The following is a 19,102-nucleotide window of genomic DNA, read 5'->3' as shown; positions in this document are numbered from 1 at the left end:
TGATCAGCAAGACAGCGTGGTACTGGCATAAAAACAGACACATAGACCAGTGGAACAGAGTAAAGAGCCCAGATATGGACCCTCAACTCTATGGTCAAATAATCACCTCTGGTTATGCTGAGTCTCCTCATGAGCAAGGAGTTAAGTATAAGTTAGAGTTGTAAACTGCCTGAAAGAGCACTGAAAACATAACTCTACACACACATACACACACACACATAAACACACACACACACACACACACACACACACATGCGTGCACACACACAGCACTTAAAAAGGCTGGAAGATTATTAGTTCAAATAGTTTTATGGAAATCTCTTTTTCAGCCATTAGCTAGCTGCTAAGCTGAATGAATAGAAACTTCAGTAGCCACACATGACAAAGAATACAGATTTTATAGAAATAGTCCAAGAAAGTTACTAAACTAGCAAATAACAGCAATAATAACAAAGCCTGGAGAAGAGAATCTTATTTTCAGAGTTAACACATCATACTATTTAAAATGTCCAGTTTTCAGTAACAACAGCAAAAAAAAATACAACACATACAATGAAATAGGAAAGTGTGGCTCATACAAAGAAAAAAAAAATTATAGAAACTGTCCTTGAGAAAGCCCAGATACTGGACTCACTAGGCAAAGACTTAAATCAGTTTTCATAAATATATTCAATTCCATTTGGTCATGATGAATTATCTTACTTATTTATGCATGGATTTGATTTGCCTATATTTTGTTAAGGATTTTTACATTTATGTTCGTAAGGGGTATTAGTCTAAATGTTTTTGATATTTGCAAGTCATTTCAAAATAAAAGAAACCCACATTTTTTCCCCCCCCAGAGCATCTACTTTGCCCCCAACCTCTATGAGCCAAGAAGCAATAGAACATACACTGGCTTAATCACTATGTGATCTTGGACAAGTTGTGTGAACTCTCAGAGCCTCGATCTCTTCTTCTATAAAATGGGAATGATATTAATACCTGCTTCTTTGGATTGCTGTGGAGATTGAACGAGAAAATATGTATTGTGATAGGATTTGTTCTCTCCAAAAAAGATATGCTGGAGTCCTAACCCTCATTATCTCAGGATGGAACTTTATTTGGAAATAGAGTCCTTGTAGATGTAATTAGTTAAGATGAGGTCCAACTAGAGTAAGGCAGGCCCTTCCTCTAACATGACTGGTGTCCTTAGAAGAAGATAACTAAGTGGCAACAGAGACACAGGGGGGAATGCCATGTCACGAAAGAAGTGGAGATTGGAGTTATGCCACCACAAGCCAGGGAATGCCTGGGGCTACCAGAAACTACGGAAGAACATCCCTCAGAGACTTTTAAGAGAGCCTGGCCCTGTAAAGATCTTGACTTCTGACAGTCTTGCCCTTAAAACTGTGGAAGAATAGATTTCTATTATTTTAAGCCACCTAGTGTGTGGTATTTTGTTATGGAAGCTCTAGGAAACTAATGCACATGTGAAGCTCTTAGAACAACACCTTGCATATGGTAACTCCATAATTCATGTTATAATTAGTCTAGATGTTTATCCTTCTTGTTTGTGTTAATTTTAAAACAATTTTATAAGTTAGGTAATTAGTCTGCTTGGGCTATCATATCAAAATACCACAGTCTGGGTGGCTTTAGCAACAGAAACTTATTTCTCACAGTTCTAGAAGCTAGAAGTCTAAGATCAGGGTGTAGTATGGTCAGGCTCTGGTGAGGATTCCAGACATCTACCTTCTTACTGTATGCTCACTTTGTAGAGAGAGGAAGCAAGCTGTCTGGTGTCTCTTTCTTTTTTAAAAATTTTATTTCTTTGAGAAGGAGCAAGCTAGCGAGAGAGAGAAGGTGCACACAAACCAGAGGGAGGGGGTTGGGGGGAGGGGAAGAAGGAGAAGAAGGCTCCCCACTGAGCAGGGATGTTCCCCTCCAACCCTGGGCTCAATCTCAGGACCCTGGGATCATGATGTGAGCCGAAGGCAGACCCTTAACTGACTGAGTCACACACACACCCGACTGGTGTCTCTTCTTATAAGGATGCTAATCTCATCACGGGGGCTTTACCCTTGTGACCTCATTTAAACCTAATTACCCCTCAAAGGCCCACCCTCCAGATACCATCACATTGGGGTTTAGGTCTTCAACATATGAATTTTGGGGAACACAATTCAGTCCATAGCAGTAGGTTTTATTATCTCTGCTTTACGGGTATGAAAATGGAGTCTCAGTGAAATTGTAAAATAAGAAAAAATATAAAAGAATAATGTTATTAAAAGAAGATTCTTATAGACATGTAACTTCCTCATGGGCATTTTCACACACAACCGTGTATGTTCCAGAGCATCAGTGTTGTTATAGGCCCTGGACTCAGAGGGCCTGAGTTCAACTCCCCCTTTTGCCATTCATGAACTCCATGCTCGGAGTCTCCATATCCTCTTGCATAAGGAATGATTCCTGATGTCATGGAGTATGTCTGAGCACTAAATGACAATACATTTAAAGAGTGTCCCAGAGTGCTTGGCACAAAGCAGACCTCAAATAAAAGTTCAAACTTCAAAGATAAATATACAAAGATGGGTGATGTAGCTGTGATTGTTAGAGCAGATGTGGGCAATCTCAATATCCAAGAGTAAGTTAAATAAACTACGATTCAGTCCCATAAAGAGATGCTATTCAGGCATCAAACAGAGTAAGAGAGATTTATGTTGACGTTCTACGTTCTTTTCCTGTGCCTGTCTGTTGTGTGACTTTAGGGAAGTGATTTAACCCCTCGGGGCCTCTTAGTTTTCCCACCTAAACTATGAAAATAAAAGCAGTACCTATTTCACAGAGGGTTACATGGCATACAGTCCAGACAAGATACTGATAATCTTCCCAGGCACATAGCAAGCACATGATAAATATTAGCCATTACTATATTATGATTCCATTTATATGGAAGGAAGGAAGGCTAATTGGTTAATATCTGGAAAAAGGTATAAAAATCTGCTCTCAACTTATTTCTGGGGAGTATGAGGGAGAAGGTCTTCCCTCTACTCTTTACCCTTTGGGTACCATTGGAAGCAAACCAATCCCAAATTATTAACTCTCCTCCTTCTGTCTTTCTCATGTAATGAAGAGTAGACTGAATGGTGGCTGAGCACTTTCTTCTCCTGCCAGCCAGGGCTGTTCCTCAGCCAGGAATTCAAGTATAGCAGCTCGAAGACTGACATTCTGGTGGGTATATAACCTCCTTGCCCTCTATGATCCAATAAGGAAGTATTAACCCCTTGCCTGCTGGGGCCCTCTGAGTCTCTGGGATGCTGATTCTCCATGACTCTGGTTTCTTTAGGTCCCTGTAGTTCAAGTTATTAAATACCTTGACTCACTCTTGGTGCTAGGCACTGAGCTCAGTGCTGTGCACCCATTGTATCTACTCTAAGTAAGTCTTCAAGGTACTTATTCTCATTTTTCCTGTGATGAAACACAGATTACTTATATATAACTGGCCCAACAGCACACAGCTCATTGGAGAGTCTCTGTGGCTCCCAAGGCCATGTTCCTTTCATTATGTCTTTACTTTCATTGGCTCATATTCCTTCTCTAAAAATATTCCTATGTCCTAACTCAATGAGTTATTTTCAAAAAGTCAGTTTTACCAGGTTTGTAGTTCTGGCTTGTCCCAACCGGTTCAGCAGTTTCAAGAGCAGAGCAGAATTATCAACTCTGTGAATAATTAACAAGCTGAGTTTGATCTTTGGCCTAAAACTGACCACTTAACTTGATTATTTGCAGTGAACAAAAAGACAAGGAAAACTTCTGTAGATGGGCACTTTTTCCGTGCCTGGAGAGGTAGGGAAGCCGGAAGGATCATTTTCATTCTGTTCCCCCTCTAGGAGACGAAATCCACTGCCCCAGGTCACAGGTGCTGGGGGATGGGGACTCTGTTCCTCGGGGACTGGGCAAGGCTTTGGAAATTAAAAAGTCTCAGATTTAAGTCATAATCGGTTGTGTGACATTGGACAAAGTTACTCCCTCCATCCCTCAACTTCCTTCGTCATTTGTAAATGGGGGTGATAGTATTTATAGGCACTTAAGCTAATATTCTGCCGAGATATTAACATTTTTCACCAGTCATCAACCCATCGGAGTGCTGGAGGCCTCAGCTCTGCAGGCGTGTACCTATTCGTCTGTGGGGATATTATGGGAGCCCCAGGGTTGTGGCCAGGTGTCCAGGAAGGTGGGGGTGCTGCGGTGGTGAGGGGTGGGTTTTGGGGAAGCATCTACTTACCAACTTCTATGGAAGTGTTTCAAGATTTTAACTTCTGCTATGGGCTGTTCCAATGGCTACAGGATGAATAGGGGTCCTTTGCAAGGTGGGCATGCATTTCTAGGGGAATTTACTCCATGCTTCATACTCTGGCTGAACTTTTTTCTCTGACATGATTCCACATAATCTTCACGGAGACTCTGGAAGGTGCTACCTCAGGCCCATTCCTTCAATGAGGAAAATGCCTCTCTGAAAGTTACCATGGTGAGTCGGTGGAAGACCAGTGATCTGAATTCACACTGACCCCTGGCAGATCCAGCCTCGTACCTGCAAGGGGAGAATGGGGGACGTCCTGGGCAAGGGTGCAAAACTGAAGTTGAGAACATGGGGAGAAAGGACGAGTAAGAGAGCTGGGCTGGAGGACACTTCAAGTGAGAAATAAACCTGCTAGACCCAGAGTCCATGGACAAGGATGACATTAAAACAGGTATCCCACCTGCACTTTGCAAATGGTATAAAACGTTGACAAAAGGTAAATCTGCACCAAAGGTAGACAGAGGTTCTTCTGCACTGTGCTTATTCAAGCAACTGAAATTATGCTCAAATAATAAGTTTAAGTAAAAAAAAAAAAATCACAGCCCTTTGCACTTGGGGCTTCATCTTCCTTTAGCTCTTGGTCATCTCTCAGTTGGACTGTCCAGCTGCTTGCCTTCACTGACTCAGTTTTCGGGGTGCCAGGGGCCACTGAATAAGATGTAGGTGGAAATCTGAAGAGAAGCTTTTGTCATTGTGTGACTTGGAAATGCCTGCGAATGAGAGCGAGTGTGACCACTGGACACACCTGCCATGCATCCAGAAGGGCATCAGCCGGGAGTCGCATGACCGTGAGTTGGATCTTGTTTGGCCCATGTCACTGCTCAGCAACCTTGGATGGATCATGACTTCATATTAAAGTGAGAATCACAGCGGCAACCTCCCAGCTTCTGCTGGAGATGAAATGAAATACCATTTGTGAGGTTTCCAACCATGCGGTTTGGGATATAGTACGTCCTCAGTAAACATTTTATTTCCTTTCCTCAAAGGAAGAATGGTAATTCAAGGAGAATGGAAACAATATATTAAGAAGAAGGCGCAGAGATTTAATTCAATCCTCGTGAAACACGGTTTGACAATGAGTAACGTTACCAACACATTAAATTACTGTTGTCATTGCTGGAAGGAGCTGATGAACTCCTGTCCCTAACTACATCCCACAGTTGAATGTCTCATTCTATCTTTACTGCTTTCAGGTGTTTTCTGATTCTTGAGTCTGATTCTTCCAACAAGACTATTGAAGCATTGTATGTGCCTCTGAACACAATTCACATCTCCCCCTCATGTCTAGCCCAGGGCTGTGGAAACTACAAACACATGGTGAACATGGCATTTCCAAAGGAAAGGCTGAGGAAGTCACAGGCATTAAAATGAAAGGTTTGTTCGAAGTGAACTGTAAAGTGGTGAAACTATGAGGCCCGAGATATTTTCTCCTCTTACCAGTGAATCATCAATCTTAGGATTTTGACTGGTCAGAAAACATTAGGGTTCAGACCACTGTGGGGGGCCATGATTCGACAACACCTTGCTACATGGTATCACAGTACAGTTAGGAATTGTTCGGTAAAATTTAGTTTCAGATATCAATGTATACCCACATACATACATATATACACATAAACATATGTAGGCATTTAGTTGTGATACACAGTTCATTTCTGATTATAGTTCAGTAGTCAGAGTGTCTGAAAATGGTGCTCTGAAGCAAGAAGAAAAACCTTGGTGTATTTAGGGAAAAAAATATAGGCCTGTGAGGCTGGACTTTCTCTGTAAGAGGGAGTGATAAGAAATAAAGTTGGCAGCATAAGCAGAGGCCAGATTGTGCAGGCCAGTAGGCCACAGTAAAGAACTTAGATCTCAAGCTAAGCACCACTGGAAACCACTAAAGGGTATAAACCACATGCCGCACACTCTGATTAACACTTTTAAAAGAAGGATAATTTTGGATACTTTCTACTGTTACCTTTCTACTGTTTGCTCAAGTTCACAGATTGGACTTGAGAATTCCCCAGGCTGACCCAAGTGTTTTGAGAGAATTAGAATGCTTGGAATAGAATAAAACTAGTAGGCCACTGATTTGAATTCTTGGAGATACCAGTGAGACTACCTCAGGTCATAAAAAATAAAACTCCCATAGAAACTCAAACAACAATGTGCTATTTTTCACCTATAAGTAAGCAAATATTTTCAAACAGCTTTACGGTAATTGGCACAATCTTTTATACAGGGTCATAGGGTCGCTCCTATCAAAATCTAAATTTTGCAGGGGTGCCTGGGTGGCTCAGTCCGTTCAGTGTCCAACTCCTGATTTCAGCTCAGGTCATGATCTCAGGGTTGTGAGACTGAGCCCTGCATGGAGCCCTGCACTGGGCACAGAGCCTGCTTGAGATTCTCTCTCTCTCCCTCTTCTGTCATGCTACGCCACAAAAAATTAAAAATAAAAAAATCTAAATTTTGCATAACCATTAATCCAGAAATTTCCCTTCAGTGGTTACATCCTTCAGAAATACTCCCATACATGCCAAGAACAAGTATAACAAAAATGTCTGTGGTATCATTTATAGTTAAGAAAAATTGGATATAGTTGAAATGATCATCAATAAAAAAATGCATAAATAAGAAACAGAAGCTTTTTCCTATGAAATACAAAACAGCTGTTTAAAAAGAATGTTCTAGACACTTTCTGTAATAATATGAAAAAGGTTTGGATTTATTAATGAGTTAAAAAAGGAGTGTCACAGTATTATGGGTCACATAATTAAAAAACACGGGGAAAAATACATGCAGCTAACGACGTCTGAATGTTCATAGAAAAAATTCTAGAAGGAACACACGGTACACGTAGTATTGATAGCCCTTGTTTACAGGTGAAACAAGGTGAAAGGCGGCAATGGAAAACATCCTTTCTTTTACTTTATATACGTTGGTATTTGAACTTCTTTTAAGCACATATTATTTTTGAGCTGTAAGAAAGAAGTAATAAAATTATATTAATAAAAAATACTCATAGGCTGAAAGGGCAGGCAGAGAGAGACACTAACCAGGAGGGAATAAAATAGTTACACCTTTAAGATGATAGGTTGATATCAATGCCTGGGCTTCACCTCCCAGGTCGTCAGGTTGGGGAGAAAACTAAAGATTCAGATGAAATGATGCACCTGGCTTGTGTGTGTGTATGTGTGTGTGTGTGTGTGTGTGTGCACGCACATATATTTATGATTTTTCTCCAAATACCCGGAGCCAGAGAGTTTTAACCATTACAAAACCAAATGTCACATCATCTCTGGCCATCTTGACGCTAGTTACGTTTCTTTGGCTTAACCGGCTCCAACCTGCCGTTCACCTGTGAGATTTTGGTGAGTCACGAACACAGGGTAAAAGCGGAAAAGGGAAAATGGCTAGTCATGGCAAACGATCCCTGAGCACGTAACTTCCTGCCAGGACTACTTCAGAGTGATTTATGTGTTATCACCAGCTCCAAAAGCCTGCACGGTGGGTGACGCATCATTCCCACTATACAAATGAATACACAACAGCCTCCCAAGCCAGGCGAGGGCATCTGGCCCAGTGGCGCAGAATGGGGCTCACAACCCAGGCCCGACTCCAATGCCAGGCAATGCTTTCCACAGTGCTCCTCGGCTCCCACAAACACACAGGCAGCAGCCTCAATCCCAACTGTATTGGAGCTGCTTGGCTATGCCTGAAGTCAGCTGGATGATGGTGCTAAAGAGAACAGAACACTTTTAATGCAGTCAGATTATCCTTTCAGAGTTTTCGATAATGTGCCCTCGTTGGCTGAGATCTGTACCAGCACTACGAGAAAGAGAAAAAGGAATTACTAAGCAATTTATAGTAGTTGTTCTCACGTCCCTCCTCCCCCTCCCCAGCCACATACAGAGACAGATGTGTGTTTTGCTCCCAAAATAAAGGGTTGATGAGTTGGAAGCAGGATTATGCTAGCATCTTTCTCCGATAAGACCTCCTCCTACCTGCTTAACTTTGCCTGGGAGGGCTATTCCAGACCCTTCCCCATCCCCACCTCCAGCCCTCAGCGGTGCTACCATGATGCCTGGAGCCTGCCAGTTCTCCATCAACACATTTTCATCACAGGTCTTGCACTTACTGTGTGCCTGTCTGTCTTGCTCAGCAGAATGTGGGTGGGCCCCTGGAGCACAGGGACCACCAGGATTCCTCTTTCCAGCCCAGTGGGTAGCACGTTGCCTGTTCGGCATCAATGCAAACTTAAAGAATAAATGAACACAATTCTAGCCAGACACATGGTTCGGAATGGCAAAGAAAACAGAAGGGGCCTGCAGAGACGTGCCTCTCAAGTTTTGATAAGAACAGCTGAAAACAGTCCAATTCCTCGCTTGGGAGAGAAAGACATGAAGGCGTGTGTCTTGTGTACAACTACTCTGTGATACTATCATAGCGGATACATTTTTCAAAAGGATAGAAGGCCCAACACAAAGCGTGAAACCTATTGTAACTGTGGTTGATAATGATGTGTCAGTGTTGGTTCAGCTCTCGTAACAATATGCCACAGTGACAGGCACGCTGACCCTGGGGGAGGCTGTGTGGCAGGGAGAGGAGGAACGTGGGAACTCTGTGCTTTCCATTCAATTTTGCTGTGAACTTAAAACTTCTCTAAAAAATAAAGTCTATTACTTTAAAAAAAAAAAGTACTGAAATAGGTGTCAGCACCAAGAACTGCCACCGTTTGATGCTTTATGACTTTATGAACAACCCTGCTCTTACTGAAATATAAAAAGAAATAGACCCCATTAGAATAAAGTAGAATAAATCATGCATATCCGTTGAGAGACAAGAGAATTCTCTCCAACAGTACGGGCGGGTAGCAAAGAGAAATGTACCCTAATGTGAAAAAAAAAAAAGGAAGAAAGAAAATCAGTGTTCGAAAAGCAAAATTAAACAATTAAAAACAGAACAACAACAAAATACTTTTTCCAGAGGAAATACCATTTCCAAAGGAGATACAGATTAATTTACCCTTATCATCACCTTTTTCCTCATCCATGGCCCAGATTTGGTTTCTAATATTAAAGATTGTGACAAAATTTGCCAGTTCAAAATATTCTTTTGTGTGAATAGTCCTTACTTTTCAAAAAAAATTTTTTTACTATGTTACATTAGTCATCATACAGTACATCATTAGTTTCTGATGCAGTGTTCCATGAATCATTGTTTGCATATAACACTCAGTGCCCCATGCCTTCCTTGATACCCATTACCAGGCTCACCCATCCCACCACCCTCCTCCCCTCTGAAACCCCCAGTTTGATTTCCAGAGTCCATAGTCTCTCATTCTTTTGTGTGCATAGTCCTAACACTTCACGATGAAAGCACTCCCTGAAATTCAGTCATCTTATTACTTTTTTACATCTACATATTAATTTTCCTACATACTAGGGCTGCAGCCAAAGAACAAGTACCAATTAGTATTAATTGGTTATAATTAAGTATAGCAACTAGCAACTTCCAGAACCATCTCAAAAGATAAAGTTGCACTTGGAATCTTGTCACGGACTCCTGCTAGAGTTGGGTAGTCCACACACAGAAACGTAGATTCAGGGTCGTAGTTGGTAAAGGGACTTGTTCAAGATCATATATCCTATTTGGAGCCACACATTTGTGGCAGAGCCAATATGGCCCCCAAAACCACACCTAAGTAGTCCGTGATGCACTTGGTGTACGTACTCCCAATGAATAGCCCTATGGACTAGAGAGTCCTAGTGGTCCCAATTTTTAGGTAAGCCACGGCAGCTTAAAGAAGTTACAATCTTGCCCAATGTCACATAGCAGGTCAGGGGCTGGAGCGAGATCTGAAGTAGGACCCTATGATCGGAACTCAGCCTGAAGGGGTTAAGGGGGTCAGGAAAGCGCAGACAGAAGAGGGATAGTTGGATCAGGGATTGTTGCAATGCTCAGCCACGGAAAGGTGGAGCTTAGTTAGGGGATGGTCAGCATTCACCCCAGGGCTTGTTACTGTCACTCATACTAGAGAGTTGCTTTTCCTCTTTCTGCCCTTCTTGCCTCAAGCGTTACTGCCTTTGGAGTTGCTGCAACAAGAGGGAACACCTACCCCCTTCTCAGATGATGCTGCGGCCGGAAGTTGGAGCAGAATAAGGTTCTCTGTGTTCTCCCTGGGTATGGAGAAGGAGGGACAGCCAACGTGTGGGAGAGGCCAGATGACCTCCTCATGGAGGAATCCTAGCCTGGGGCTTTGGAGACCAGCATTCCCATTCCAGGCCCGAGGCTTTGCCTTATTAGCTATGTGACCAGAGACAAATGGCTTCATGTCTCTGAATCTATATCCTCAACTATAAAACGAAGCTATCAGCAGTTGTCCAGAAAGGCCATTGTGATGATTAACATTGAACAGGGGGGACAAGGTGATCTCATCAGTGTTATCTATCACTTCTAATTCTCCCTTGGCTCTCTAGCACCTAGTACCTTAAAACTTCTTAGGATATATTTGTTGAATAAAATGTACAAACAAGTTAAAGGGTTCATCTACTAAAGATCAAAGCCCAAGAAACATTTCAAACCCTCTACAACTGAAGTATTAACTAGAGTTATCTCTATCTTACCAATTTCTTGTAGCTAAGAAGTACTCCAGACCTCTCTCTCCCAGACAGAAACTTCATTTTGAATAAGGCTTTTGAATACCTATAATATCCTAGATTTTCTCTAGTCAGTCATAAGAGCTATTGATCCAGGCTCTATGTGCATTGTTTCATTTTGTGCTCACAACAACCATTTGAAGCAGATATTATTTTAGTCTGATTATATCATTATATACATTATATATTATTTTGCAAGTACAACTGAAATTCAGAGTTCAGTGAATTTGACCTATTCATAAATCACACTGTATAGAAGATAAAATAAAGCTTTCAAGAAAGTGTTTAACTTCTCCCGAGGTTAGCAGCTTAAGAGTAAGTGGCGCCCAGAGCAGAGAAACCCAGCGGGTCTAACTGTCCAGACTTACCACTATTCAGTCTTTGTGCCTAGGTGAGACCCTCTACCTCCAGTTTAGCCTAACCACTGAGAATCCTCAGTTATGAGGTTACTCAATGAACGCACTATCAAGGTCATCAAACCTTGAAAGTTAAGTACGTTGTTGTGTAAGTTTCCCCCCAAAAAAGTAGCAAAGCTCATTTTTTGAGTCACTGATGGTCACCTTGACAAAGCACCAGAGTCTTCTATATTCTCGTAGTGGCCTGTGTTGGCCAACTGAACAAAATAATGCCTTCTGCCATCGTGACTTCAAGACCACAGGATGAAGGCTGTCAGAGTTGGGCTGTTTTCCCTCTACTTCCATCCAGCCTGACAGGTGCCACTTCCGTCAATCGCCATCAGGTAAAGGCCTGAATTCACACTCTACTTCATAAACTGGTTGGCAATGGAGTTCTGGGAGAGGGCAGGACAAGGTCACTCACTGGCCCCCCCCCTCCCCGACCCCTCCGTTCCACCCATCCTAAAACCATTGCTGCCTCACCCTCCTCAAACCAGAATGACAGCACCTTGAGAGGAAGGGACACTGAGGATAAACTTCGGATCTGGTTTTTCTTTGTACGTTAGGCACTGAGAATTTAGGCACCCTCCAGTTAAGTACTTCGTGACTATCAGTTGTATTAGTTACATCCTTTTTGCCACCTTCTGGACCTTCAGAATTTTGGTCTAAATTCTTCCATGGGAGTACTCCAATGAAACCTACACCCAACTGCTTTATTTGAAGACCTATCAACCATCAGCACTTTACAGGGCCACCTTTATTATAATCTGTTCTATACATAGGAGTAAAATTTTATTTCCCCTGAGAAACAAACTCTGGGGAGGGACTCTCAATGTGTTTGCTTGTAATCTCTGTACGTTCTAGTACCTGGGCTAGAGTTCGGCATCCTCAGACTCTTCATAAATACCTAGTAGTATCTTGTGATTGCAAGTGCACACCAATCATTCTCGCATCTACTCTGCAGATAAAAAGGCTCTATTTGTTCAATAAGCAGTTTCCCCAGTTAATTCAGTAACAGGAAATAAAAGCCCTTCTGCATGTATTCTGGGTCTGTTCATTTTGGAAGTCCTTTTAAACGCTTCCGAACATGTCATTTTCTTACATTAAGCTCGGTCCACTTAGAAAAAATTGGAAGAGCAGCCTACCCCAAGATCACCCAAGAATAAACGCACATTCTGTGTAAGTCTCCCCTCCCTTTACTTTCTTGTGCAAGGACAACCATGATAAATTAAGGACTCCCATTCTAGGGATAAATGGCCTCCCTGTTGCTGAGTTCCCAAAAACCTTCGACACTCCCGATTTTTCCTAGCTAAAAGTCTGTAAGAGCCTGCTGACAAAGCCTGGGCTTTTGACCCTCACACGACTAGGGCAGTGGCTTCAGGAGCTGGCCAAAGGAGTGCTGGTGGCCTCCCACACCAGTTCCAGATGCCACATCTGCTCCTCTACCCACTGCTGGCACCTGCCTCCCTTGTTATGCCAACAGTGCCATGTGGTCCCGTTTGTCCGCTTTCTGTAATTCAATTACCCAGTGAGTGCATTCCCTTTGTCTGAAACTGAAATCACCCAAGATGCAAGATCTTAATACCAAAACGTCCCAGCATGGATTCCAATAGGGGAGTGTGGTGATCAGCAATGTTTGCATTGATTCTGAAAAATCAACGTGCACCGAAAATTTACGTTTATGAGACATTTTTCATGAACACTAGAGCCTAGGAGCAATGGGTGATTAATTCTCACAGAGCAAATGCAGGGAGGGCTTTGTCACTCTATGAATTCATCAAAATGTTTACTGAGCAATGTAAAGATGAGACGACCCACTAATATTCTCAGAAATTTTTGAACTACATATGGCAGAAAGAGGTATACAAGTGGAAAAAAATATAAATTCAGTTAACACTAAGAGATGGTTTATTGGAAACCCTTAGAGCGCTAAAAGACTCAACAGATTTTATTTTAAATAAGACAGTGAAGAGGAAGTGGTTCAAAAGATGTCATCAATCTTTTATTTAACTAAACACTGCCCTTCATTTTGAAGGAAATGATACAATTTCAAATCAGAACCTCCTTCTCAAGAAGTGGTATGAGAACATAACATTGATTTAACATACATTCTTCAACAAAAATACAGTTTACACAATTCACTAGAAAATAAAATATACATAGAATTTACCATGTTAGTCAATGTAATTCTCCATGGGTCACAAAAATTACAGCTAAGAACAAAACATAGTGAACATCTGAATGAACCAGTCAAGTTATAGTTACCAAGATTAAAAAAAAAAAAAAATTTTTTTCACAAATGTAACTCCCCAAACAAAACCATTTGATGACTGTGATTATAGATTTTATTCTAATTTATTTTTAAAAAATGGTTAGACAATCACATTAATATCAAGAGTCTTCGACACAGTGGATTCCATTTTGTTAAGAAAAAAAAAAATAGAAAATGGCTAGTCATTAATTTTTCTTCACTCTCCGTAGCCTATGTCGTATAAAATTAAAGTTTTGCTTTCAAAAATATGTTTCCACGTGGTTGTTGTGTTGTCTAGTGCTGCTCTTAGGGCCAGAAGCACCAAAGACATGAGAAGGTTAACCACTGAAGTGTCATTTTTCATAAAAACTAAAAATTTCCTTAAAGGTCTGGTGTCAAGTCTTCTTCTATAGGCATTTTAGTGCTAAAGTCATTTTAAATTACATGTGGAATAAAAGCTACAAAAAGTACGAGTTCTTTCGATACAAAAAGTTGTGTAGCTGATGTTGCGGGCTCCTTTGCCATACATAAGCAGTCTCAATAAAATATTTGCTCCAATAAGAAAATAGAATTTGTTTCATTACTTTTAGTAGGTGTTCCAGTCCGGCGTCTTGCTTATCCCTGCCACAGCTTCTGAAGAACGTTAGAATCAGTATTTCTTTCAAAGAACAGACATAATTCACAGTACAAAATAGTTCTAAAGTCTTATTCCCAAGGAGAAACAAAAATTATTAAATATATATATATATTTTTAAAGTGCCAGATGTAGCCGTAGCCCGGACATTGAAAACTCACTTATCCGCAACACTGCCACCTTGAGGAAAAAGAGCTGCACGGACGGCTTCCCCTCTCTTGCAGCCTCCGTTGTTGGGCTGTCGATTCGCGTTAGAGCCTCAGAGAGCCCTAAGACAACTTCCAATGGAATCATTCGTCGTATTATACACTTCACACCTCCGGTAGCCAGTAAAAATACTTGCACGAATTGGGAAAGCAGTCTCTGGAGTGGGTGGATTTCCTCTTCTAGTTCATTTTCAGAAGCCTCTTCTCTAGAGGCAGAATACTACTATTGGTGTGGATTAAGAGTTCTTCCTTCAAGTGGAGACTGCCCACAAGGAGCAGCTCCTTTGTAACAAGACAGTCACTGGGGTACCTCCATGTGACCAAGGACATTCACTTTTTAATTGAGGGCAAAGGAGGCCACCAGAGATAGGGGGGCGGAGAGCTAAGCTGGCTAGCCAGCCCAGAACTGCTGGACGGTCATTCTTCACCCCTCTCGCTGTCTGCACACTGGTCTTTCAACTACCATGTTAAGCAAACAAAACAAAACAAAATAAAACCCAAATCTGTTGGATATCTCAGGCTCTCCTCAATGTCTTTTACCTTGATTGGCTTTTCCATGAACAAGACAATATAAACACGAAGCTGAGAGCTTATTCCACATAAAAACTACATCTACATTTCCCACAGGTGACAGACATCTCTCCAAAGTCCCAGACTAGGGCTGAGTGTGGTTCATCTTTAGCAAAGGGACAGGACCTGCTTGGTGATCCTTGTGAGAACAGGGAACATAGCTAATGCCCCCAAAATTAAATTATTTCATACTGAGGTGCTACGACGGTCTAGGCTTTTAAAAATTATGGCATCAACTTCCAAGTTTGAAAAAAGTATACAAGGAAATCCTTCAAGTCTTGTTGCATGAGTTAGAAATTCCCACGGAGAAGGCCCAAGGATGTCCACAGCAATATAGGACAACTCAAATAGGATTCCATTCCAACTTTAAGAATTCCTTCACAAAAGGACTTGCTCAGTGTCATCTAAAATGACTCCCAAAAGAAAGGAAAACTTCAAGCAACTTTTGGGACGGAATTAGCAATGCCAATCTGCAGCAAAGCAGCACTGTGAAATCAAGGACACACATCAACCAAGTGCTCGCCTGAAGACAAGAGATGGGATGTAAAAATTTCTAGAAGCCCCACAGTACAGGAAGCAAGATCGGCGGCAGACCCAAAGAGTACAGGCCAGCCTGCTGCGACAGATCTCACAATGACCAACCTGTGCCTCAGGACTGTCACCAGATTCAGTGCTGACTATACCAGGTGGCATTTAATTTGTGATGGCTGTTACCCCTCTTAATTGCAAAATCACTCTGAAGGTGGGGGCAGGGGTGTTCTCCAAGAAACAAAGAGACTGCTGCAGTGTAACAAGACTTAGAGTCTTGATTTAAATTGCATGAGGTGTGGCTAGCAAAACAAACACCTTATCACTGAACAGACCTCAAGCCTAAGATTTTATCACCCGCAGAAAAAAAAGTGAGTGAGGGGGATGGGACCGAGAGGAGGCCCCCCAAAAAAAAAAGAAAAAAAGAAAAGAAAATCACAGGCCCACCAACAAGCTTTACAGTTTACAAAAGGTTACCTTCACTGTTCAGGAAGGGGGTTAGGTGATGGGTGAGAAATTAACTAATTTCTGCCAGGGCAATTCCATCTGGCTGCTTCTGTAGTGAATACTTTATGGGGTGGCATGAGCCAACCCCGTGTGACCTGCGGAAGAACACAGCCCAGCAGGTTTAATTAGATCAGAGACACAAAGCTCCATTCCCTCCTTTGATAACAACGGGGCTCCAAGTGCCTACCAAAGCAGGCCAGAAACAAAGGCGGCAAAACAGAATCATAATTGAATCCTTCCCCTAGCTGGCCCATGACAATGATTTACTTGGAACCTGGGCAGTGGTGGCTGGAACAGGAGGGAGCAGGAGACTCCGCCAGAAGCCAGCTCCAGAAGATGAATGACCTGGGGGTGGGGGGCGAGGGGGAGGTAGCAAAGTCTTTGTTTTGTAGCCCAAGTTTACCCAACTATTTATTACACCTCACAGGGGGCTGATCGGTTGTGGTCTGCTGCTCCCAGACCCAGGCCTGGTCTCTCCAGTCTTATACCCCAGCAATACCCCACCGTAAATCACCTGGGCCTCCCACATCCCACACACCCCCCTGGGGGGTGGGGGTAGCAGATCTGCGGCTGCTGGTGCCTGGCAGGGCGCAGCCACAAATCCTCCCAGGCCTCAGTACAGTAGGCCCCCTCCAAGCCCGGGGAGGAGAGGAAGCAGGGAGGAGGCAATGGCGGGCACTGGTACTCTGAACTTTCCTCCACCCCCGAGAGCCTAAGAAGGGTCGATTTTGTACCCAGGTACAGCAAAAATTAAGTGTCAGGCCAAGTCATTTGGCCCACGTCAGAAAGGAAGACAGATCCAGAGGACAGGCAAGAAGTGCCCCCCCCCCCCCACCGGCCCCAGTGCTCCTACCTGCTCCCTCTTATTCCTCTGTCCAGGGTAACAAGCTCAAGCCACAGCTGGCTGCACATTTCGCCAACTCTCCTTTTTTCCAAATGGCCCAGGAGTCCAGATGGGGCCTGGAAGGTACTGAAGGAGGGAGTGAGAGGAGGCAAGGGGGAGCGGCGGCTGGTCCGAAAGGCTCCCTCTCAAGACCCCGCACTCAGCTCTCCCCTCAGTGCACCGCCGCCTCCCGGGCCTCATCCTCCCGTCCCGGCACCGGGGGGCGCCCCGGAGGCGGCGTAGTCCGCGCCGCGTCGCTGTCGCCCTCGTCAGGCTCGGCCGGATGCAGGTGCGTGGCGAGCTCTTGCAGCACCGCCGCGCGCCCGATCTGGTCGTTGCGCCGCTTCTCCATAATCAGGTCCTCCAGGCTCTGGAACTCGAGCGTGTGGCTGCGCTGCGCCGAGAGCTGGATCTGCAGCCGGTAGGGCTGCTTGCCGATGCGCAGCTCGCCGCCAATCTTGAACTCGCGCTTGCCGTAGCGGCACCAGGCGGCGAAGCTCTCCGAGTTGCGCCAGCTCAGTTCGCGCTCCTTGGCGCCCACGTGTGCCAGAGCGTTGCGCACCACTGCGCCGGGGCTCAGCGGCTTGTAGCGGTACAGGTCGTTCACCACGCGGCCGCGCCGGCCCTGGCTCGCGTCCGTCAGGAAGCTGTTGCTCACCTCCAGCCGGTGCAAGTGCACCACCTGGAAGTTGCCCACGTAGACAGCCCAGTGCGGGTACTGTGCCTGCGACACGAACTCCACCAGGTCGCCAGGCCTGCACTTGTTGAGCAGGTTCTCGGGCGTGTAGGTGCTCAGTGCCGCGGAGCCCGGCGCGAAGCTCTTCTGGTAGATGCACTCGTCGCGGTAGAACACGGAACACTCCACCTCGTGCAGTCGCGGGTCGTAAGGCTGCGGTGGCGGCAGTGGTGGCCCGTCCCCGCCGTCGGGCAAGCCGTCGCCGCCGCCATCCGGCCCCTGGGGCGGCGGCTGCGGCTCCACGTCCTCATCGTCGTTGGAGAAGATGTAGGAGACCCCGATGCGGGGCCCGTCGTCCCGGTCCACGCCGGTGGGGTCGGCCGTGGGAACTTCCTTATAACTTAGGTGGGTCAGTTTCTCCACCTGGTTACCCATCACGCAGCGGATACACGTTCACACAGCCGAGAGGCGAGAAAGCGAAACCACCACTAGGGTCATTGGCACGGGTCCCCGGACAGGGGCGGAGACCACCTGTTGGGAGAGGAAAGCAAGGAAGCCATGTAGGAGCCCCTCCATGAAAAGGATTTCTTTAAAGGAGGAAGGTCTGGGAGCCGAGCACCTGGAGCCATTCTACAGGGAAGCTCGGAAGTGGTGAGCCTTCCCTCAATTCTCCACCTCTAGGGTCACGGTCACAGGAGGCAGGGCAACCCTAGCTCTACCCCGCCCCCAGCACTTCACCTCGCCCGGGCAAACGCCCATTGCATCAGCAGCTCCTACCGCTTCCGCCCGCGCCCTACCTGCCAAGCCCAGGCAGGAGGGGAAAGAAGAGAAACTTTACTCCAATCCCCCTTTTCTTAACCTTCCTTTCACCCCAGGGTCCTAACTTAGCCCCTGAGACGGCTCCCAAGCCTTCATCCTCGGGGAAACGGGCGGAGATCTCTCAGCTCGGCCGGTGCAGGTGAGCCGCCCTACCTGGCTCACCTGCGGCGCTTTCTCCTCCCGTCTCGCCCGCCCCTCCCCCGCGCGCTCGCCCGCCCTTTGGTTCGGGTTACCGGCGAAAACTCACCCGCAGAGAGGTGGCGGCCTTGGGGAATTGGCTCCCTCCCCCCAGCCGCACCTTGAGACTTCTAGGGTGAGTTTGCAGGTGTGGGATCCGCAATCCGTCCTCTCCGGGCGCCGGTGGCAGCAGGGCTGGGCAGGGGGGAGCGAAGCATGTCTTGCCCCTGCGGCTACGTAGCGCTCCAAGACTTGAAGGTGGGGAGCAATGCCTGTTTACACCGCACCCCTCCCTCCTGCTGGGGCTGCTGCTCCCCCTCAACCTGCTCTCGGGGGAGGTGGGGCTCGAGAAGGCGGAGAAGGAAGCAGCCTTGCTGCCCGGCGGCGGCAGCTCCCGCTCGGACCCGGCGAGCAACAAGCGCGGGAGCGGGAGGGACGGGATTGTAGATCCGGCTCCCGGCTCTCCGGGCGGG

The 19,102-nt window shown here is 45.1% G+C and overlaps 1 protein-coding gene across 1 annotated transcript; it reads right to left on the bottom strand.

Moving 5' to 3' along the window:
• Positions 1–16,982: 16,982 nt before the first annotated feature.
• On the bottom strand, positions 16,983–18,818 carry LRATD2 (LRAT domain containing 2). Its single transcript, XM_080800387.1, has 2 exons — positions 18,700–18,818; positions 16,983–18,164 (listed from the first exon to the last, which is right to left on the bottom strand). The coding sequence occupies exon 2, from the start codon at positions 18,066–18,068 to the stop codon at positions 17,130–17,132; it is 939 nt and encodes a 312-aa protein (XP_080656513.1). The 5' UTR covers positions 18,069–18,164; positions 18,700–18,818; the 3' UTR covers positions 16,983–17,129.
• Between the last annotated feature and the right edge of the window lie 284 nt (positions 18,819–19,102).

The sequence above is a fragment of the Martes martes genome, assembly GCF_963455335.1.
Source record: "Martes martes genome assembly, chromosome: 4".
In the NCBI taxonomy this organism is placed as follows: Eukaryota; Metazoa; Chordata; class Mammalia; order Carnivora; family Mustelidae; genus Martes; species Martes martes.
The sequence above is the reverse complement of the archived record's forward strand: the minus strand, read 5'-3'. Positions and strand labels throughout refer to the sequence as shown.